Raw genomic sequence first — 7,030 nt, 5'->3', positions numbered from 1 at the left:
TCTTTCTTTTTCTAAGTGCTTGGCAAATCCCACAACAGAGGAGAAGGCTTTTATCCATACTGCTGCAGCTGATGTTGCATCCTTAATGTGGTAAGCTAAACCACCAACAAACCTGCGAATCTTTGCTTTTTCAGTATTAACCATGTGAGGAGTGTGCTTAGCTAACCTTATCAATTCCATGTAGTACTCTTGCACACTTTTATTCCCTTGCTTGAGTTGTTCGAACTCTGTAGCCTTAGCTTCCATATCCTCTTCTGGGATAAAGTTAGCCATGAAGGCCTCTTCAAATTCTTCCCAAGTAGGCGTACCATCATCTTCATCTCTTTCCTTTTCCCACATCTCAAACCAAGCGCCGACCACATCTCTAAGACGATAAGCAGCTAGCTCCACAGCTTTATCATCAAATGCTTTCATCACTAGGAGGGCTTTCTTGACACCTTCCAGCCACAACATCGGATCTTCATCAACTATAGAACCATGGAACACTGGAGGACTCAACTTCAATATACATTCACTCTTGAGGACTCAGAATTGTTCTGTCTATTTGATTGAGGTGGAATCTCATCTCTTCTCTCGTTCTGGTCCATCTCGGGAGATATAGTTGCCTATGCTGAGCTGCTGTTGAGGGCGGTACTAGATCCTGAGGTACTGAATCATCATGCTCCACCCCTTTTTCTTGTTCAACCGGGGGTACTTGGACTCCCTTGGATTTTCCCCTCCTTTTCTAAGTCAATGCCTTCTTAGTTCTACTTTTAGCCAAAATAGTAGCGATAGTTTCTTGAGTAGCATCCTGAGTGTCGGTGTCAGAGTTGCCAGTACGAGTCATTTCTCCAAGTTTTGGAGAAACGAATAAATTAGATAATTTCTTAGAGGTAGACTCTACTACACGATCTAAAGTATGAAAAAAAGACTTTTTCTAAATGCTTGCAGCCTCCTGTTTATGAGTATGACGCGCTTCATACACACAAACAAGACTCTACTAACACGGCTTCATAGACCCCTAGGACTCCATAAACCCGAGGCTCTGATACCAAGTTTGTTACGACCCATTTCCGGAACAAGCTGGGACCGACACTCGATCACTAAACAAGACCGAGCGAACCATCTCTGCTTATCAAATCTATTATAACTTCAAACTTTATATTCAACAAGGCAATACTCTAACCAAATACTTTTGATTAATTTAAACATTTAAATAAATCAACTCCAAAACTTTATTCATAGTAACCAATGAAATACTGCTAAGTTATTATCAAAAACATTTGAATCTTAACCCAACGACTATGTCTATGAAGCCTCTACTAATAAACTGACGCACTGCTCAAGACATGAGATTTTCTGGCCAATTCTCTAAGTAACAAAGAAATAACTAAATAAAGATGACTCTAAGGAATACTCCACGAACAAAAGCGGAGCTCACCAATAGCACTGGAAGAGAAGGAAGTCCTAACTCGTAGCCTGCTCGCCTGCAAATTCGGTTCCTACGTTGTACTGCAGACCAACGTAGGTTCCTAAAAGAGAACGTCAGTACCATCCATTGTACTTAGTGAGTCTCAACAACAGGGGGCGAAACTTTAATAACATATACATTATGAGCAAAGGTTCTAAATGCATGTAAAACATAAAGCTTATAAGAATAATTCTAAATAATTGCATCATAGCAGTTTATGAATATTCTAAGTTAAATTCTTTTCTTTTTCTTTCTTATAAAAAAAATACTTCACTTTATACTTTGGGAGTTCCAATTATCCTGACTTAGTTCTGTCTCAGTCATCGTGTGATCGGCACGGGTTCGATCCCAACCTGATCGAATAGGCCCAATCCACGAGGTGCCACTTGCTTCATGGTTCTCAGCGCTCATGTCTCATACCTTAGCATGACTAAGTAAATTATCAGCAACGAGACCCTCAGCTCGTGTGCTCCCTACTTTGGCACAAGTAGTTTCAGTAAGTCAACGCCTTGGTCAGGACCCTAGGCCTGGACGATAACCCCTTCTCAGAATAAAGGATACTCCCAAAAATCTTTTCTTTCTAAAACTTCTTGTAACTTTTCAAGTCTAAATCTTTTATACATACTCATACTGGTATCCTTAAATGTAAGGCATGATATAAGAATGAAATAAACATTCAAAATTATTTATAAAGGTTCTTGATCCTTCAAGAATTTTCAACATGAAAATGGCATATAAGAATAGCATAAAAATCTGAAATTTATGCACATATATCCAAATAATCATCTAAACTTTAGCTAGAAAATAATTCTAAGCTAATAGGTACTTACTACTCTAATTAAGTATATATTAACTCTTTTATGCAATTCATCAAATACCTTGTGTGCGTGCTTTTGTGAGTTAAACCACTTTAGCAAAGGGTTGTATCAACTCACCTCAATTTCTCCTTTCAAGCAACAATGTAAGTTCCAATTCTTGTATCAACTCAACGATCAAATACTACAATGATAAGTCACAATAAGTACCCAACTTCCCAAAAGCATTAATCTTTTGTCAACTCTAAGAACTTTAGGTTCAACTTCTAAATTTCTAAGTTTTGGGGTGAAGTCTTGTTCTAACATCCTTTACTGCCTCTAACAACCTTAACTCGTCATAGCAATCTAATAAAAATAAAGAATTTATCTATTAACACCAAAAACTTAACTCGTATTTGATGGGTGTTCTTGAGGTTTTGTAAAACTTTCCTATGAATTTACCTTATTAGGGTGTTAGATTCTAGTATATAATGATGTTATAGCTTACAATTCCGTAAAAAGAATTACCTCAGTCGTGGCCTAAAGAAGGTCCTGCGGAATAGCTCTCAATGACCGATACGCTATTTTGTTCTTGCTCCTAGACCTCTCGTTCTTTTCCAGAGAATTTAAGCCTTTTTGCCTCTACGTGACTAAATAAAACCAAGTTCTGTTTTGCTTAAGGCTTTAAGCCTTTTGTTTCCCAACATGGGCTTTAGGCCCTTTTCTCTTTCTTTTTTTAAACTAGAAATTAATAATATTCACTTGTAATAATTAATAATATTAAAATTATTAATATTTCCCTAATTGTATATCCAATTATTTAAGTGTATATATACACATATATATACATACAAATAATAATAATAATAATAATAATAATAATACTAATAATAATAATAATAATAATAATAATAATAATAATAATAATAATAATAATAATAATAATAATAATATAATTAGCGTATCTTGAAACTTTTATAAACTTGAAAAGTGTTACAAATCGTTTAAATAATTTGATCAAGTGAAAGCGTTAGATTACTTTAAGAGAAAAAGCTGGGAACCCACAAAGGGAAAGAAAGGGGAGATAGGCCTACATCATGAAAACTTTAACACACACACAATAGGGCCTGTGTCTTTCTCTAATTATATATTTATATGGTTGTCCACTTCTCTTTGAGAAACTCAAGTTAAAAGCAACTCTTTAACTTCTCTCCCTTCTTATAACTTCTCTCCCTTCTTATAACTTCTCTCCCTTTAAAATCAAACACAGTGCTTAAAGTATTGCCTCTTTGAACTAATTTTGGCCAATGCCTCTTCACTGTGTAGCACCAAAAGCAGAAAATTTTGGCACTGAATTGATGGTAGATTCGCCTAATTCATCGATGAACTCAGAGTCCTTTACTCAAAGGGCCTTGTTTCCCATAACTTTGAAGGTCTCTTTTCCTAACTAGTAAAATTGAGTCATAGCATGTAGTTTCTTTCCAATTTATTGGCATAACATGTAAATTAGTATTCTATACTTATTCATTAGTATTATATTGCTGATGTGTTCAATATGTTATGCAGTTTGAAGAGATAGTCTACAAGATAACAAGCACAAAAGAGAAGACTATACTAAATGGAGTGACGGGTATTGTGTGCCCAGGAGAGATGCTAGCAATGTTAGGTCCATCAGGTAGTGGAAAGACTACCCTCCTAACAGCTTTAGGAGGCCGTCTTTCGGGCAAATTATCAGGGAAAATTACATACAACAGCCAGCCATTCTCTGGAGCTATCAAACGTAGTACTGGATTCGTGGCACAAGACGATATCCTATATCCTCATCTAACTGTAACAGAAACTCTCCTCTTCACAGCTCTGCTTAGGCTTCCCCAAAGCCTAAGCAAGCAGGAGAAAGAACAGCATGTGGAGCATGTTATTACGGAGCTCGGATTAAACAAGTGTAGAAACAGCATGATTGGAGGACCATTATTTAGAGGGATATCAGGTGGGGAGAAAAAGAGGGTAAGCATAGGTCAAGAAATGCTAATCAACCCAAGTTTACTATTGCTAGATGAGCCTACTTCTGGTTTGGATTCTACTACAGCTCTCAGGATTCTAACTACAGTTAAGCGCCTAGCGAACGGTGGCAGAACTGTGATCACTACAATCCACCAACCATCTAGTAGGCTTTACCATATGTTTGATAAGGTAGTCTTGCTTTCTGAGGGCTGCCCTATCTACTATGGTCCTGCATCTACTGCCTTGGAATACTTCTCCTCTGTTGGTGTTTCCACATCCATCACTATTAATCCTGCTGATCTCTTGCTCGATCTCGCCAATGGTAATTCAAACATTCTTAAATAAATTTCAAAGGTTCATAGTTTCATCATTGATTTTGGTTTTGATAAAGTCAGATGAGTCACTAGCCTTGGTGATAAGCAATGGTAATTATTATAACTTTATGCAAGTAGAGTAAAAAGAGAGTCCCACTCATAAGTTTTCCTACTATTTAATTAATCAATCTCAATATGAAATCCTCTCCTTAATTTCCTTTTTTGACCAAATACTTATACTGTATACAGAGGGAAAAGATTGAGACATTTAAAAATCATGTATATGGTATCAAACATCTTTTTATGAAATCTATGTTTAAATTTTCAGGAATTGGACCTGATTCCAAGCATGCAATTGAGCAAGGTGACAACCCTGAACAGGAGAAGAAATCTGTGAGAGAAGCTCTCATCTCTGCATATGACAAGACCATTTCTACTAGGTTGAAAACTGAGCTATGCAGTTTAGACACCAATAATTACAGTTACAAAAAGGATGTTTCAACAAGTAAGTTTCCACTCCACAGTGAAGAAAGGGATTGTTTTAACTGATATCAAATTCTTCATCTACCTCTAATTAGTGACTAATTACAGCTCTATCGCCCTCTACTCGTGCAGGAAATGGTGTGAAGTCAGAGCAATGGTGCACAAGTTGGGGCTATCAATTTAAGGTGCTGCTACTAAGGGGGCTAAGGGAGCGAAGATACGAGACCTTCAATAGACTTAGAATCTTCCAAGTTATAAGTGTAGCATTTCTTGCAGGACTATTGTGGTGGCATACTCCAACATCTCACATTGAAGACAGAGTAAGATCTTATCTCTTCACCTGTGCTATCTTTAATAAGTTTCAAGATTTACGCTAGGTAGCTCACATTTACAGTCAACACAATGTTCTCTTTGAATATAAAACCATTTCTGAGTTGCTACACTAATTTCAGATCATTGAAAAACAGCAAAATGCAATTGCTAATAATGATAATCTTGTTATTTGACTTGTGCAGATTGCAATGTTATTCTTCTTCGCGGTATTCTGGGGCTTCTATCCACTCTACAATGCAGTTTTCACTTTTCCTCAAGAAAGAAGGATGCTCATCAAAGAGAGATCATCAGGAATGTACCGACTCTCATCATATTTTCTAGCCAAAACTGTAGGAGATCTTCCCATAGAACTGGCACTACCGACAGCGTTTACCTTCATCCTTTACTGGATGGGTGGACTCAAAGCTAACCCTGCCACCTTCATCCTATCTCTTCTAATAGTCCTTTACAGCGTACTCGTCTCTCAGAGTCTCGGTCTAGCTTATGGTGCTATGCTCATGGATGTGAAACAGGCGACTACTTTAGCATCCGTCACGACCTTAGTCTTCCTAATTGCTGGAGGATATTACATTCAGCAAATTCCCCCATTCATAGTTTGGTTAAAATATCTGAGCTACAGCTACTATTGCTACAAGTTGCTACTAGGAGTGCAATACAAGGACAAGGACTACTACGAGTGTTCAAAAGGCGTTTATTGCCGGGTTGCAGATTTCCCAGCAATAAAATCAGTAGGTCTGAACAATATGTGGATGGATGTATTGATCATGGCTCTAATGTTAGTGGGATATCGGCTTGTTGCTTATCTAGCACTCAATCGTGTACGATGAAGACGTGTTTCAAGAGCAAAGTGGAAGGTTTTTTTTTTTTTTTTAATTCCTCAACAACATAGTAATAATGTTAGGTTTAGATTATGATCCCATTGCCAGATTTTGATCATATACATTACACCAAGAATTCGAATGTTAGGGCAATGTTTTACATAACTGACTTAGGAAAATAAATCTGTAACATTTTGAACGGAATAAATATCCTCTAAGGAAATAACAGATTCATTTTTAATCCCAGCAAAAAGAAAAAGCAATTAATGGTGCACACAGCAAGATTTAGAATCTGAGTGGGGTCTCTGAAACAAGAAGAGTACAATAAATTAATGAGTTCTGCAAGTGCATTGACCATATAAAGACAGCACCTGTGTAGATCACTAAAATTAGCTTTTTTTCTCCTCTCAGTGCCTTTCCCTTTCTTTATATTATAAATATAAATTATAAATTCTTGGTGATTTTTATAATAGCAATATAGAAAGTTTGATTTCAAATTCAATTTCTGCCTCTCCCTAAAAATTCTTGGGGTTCTATTTAGAACATCATAACCAACTTGTTAAAAATGGATTCTTGTGACCGCAAAGTGGTTTTATTGCAACAAGTTGCATGAAATTACATTATATTTTTTTTGAATGAATGGTTGGTAAAGTTTCAATCATCACTTGCAAAGTGAAACAAATATCTTGAGCTGTAATGGAACACAATTTTCCCCAATAATGAGTTTCTTCTTGCCCGAGATCTTATAACATCCAAGCATAAAGAAAAGTAACAGAAATTAATATGGATAATTTTAAGTATTAAAGGTTGATAATGCTATATAAGTATTGGTTGGAC

At 36.4% G+C, this 7,030-nt stretch overlaps 1 protein-coding gene across 1 annotated transcript; it reads left to right on the top strand.

The window, feature by feature from the left end:
- The first annotated feature begins 3,428 nt into the window (after positions 1-3,428).
- On the top strand, positions 3,429-6,237 carry LOC107785459 (ABC transporter G family member 14). Its single transcript, XM_016606777.2, has 5 exons — positions 3,429-3,677; positions 3,811-4,567; positions 4,888-5,064; positions 5,175-5,362; positions 5,558-6,237. The coding sequence occupies exons 1-5, from the start codon at positions 3,552-3,554 to the stop codon at positions 6,200-6,202; spliced, it is 1,893 nt and encodes a 630-aa protein (XP_016462263.2). The 5' UTR covers positions 3,429-3,551; the 3' UTR covers positions 6,203-6,237.
- The last annotated feature ends 793 nt before the right edge of the window (positions 6,238-7,030 follow it).

Source organism: Nicotiana tabacum, chromosome 1 (assembly GCF_000715075.1).
Source record: "Nicotiana tabacum cultivar K326 chromosome 1, ASM71507v2, whole genome shotgun sequence".
Classification (NCBI taxonomy): Eukaryota; Viridiplantae; Streptophyta; class Magnoliopsida; order Solanales; family Solanaceae; genus Nicotiana; species Nicotiana tabacum.
This window is presented reverse-complemented; position numbering and strand designations above follow the sequence as displayed.

Excerpts from the sequence above, each read along its gene's own strand:
- LOC107785459 (XM_016606777.2), top strand. The coding sequence starts at position 3,552 with ATGCCTCTTCACTGTGTAGCACCAAAAGCAGAAAATTTTGGCACTGAA. Across the intron at positions 4,568-4,887 it reads CTTGCTCGATCTCGCCAATG|GAATTGGACCTGATTCCAAG; the intron begins GTAATTCAAACA and ends TTAAATTTTCAG. Across the intron at positions 5,065-5,174 it reads CAAAAAGGATGTTTCAACAA|GAAATGGTGTGAAGTCAGAG; the intron begins GTAAGTTTCCAC and ends CTACTCGTGCAG.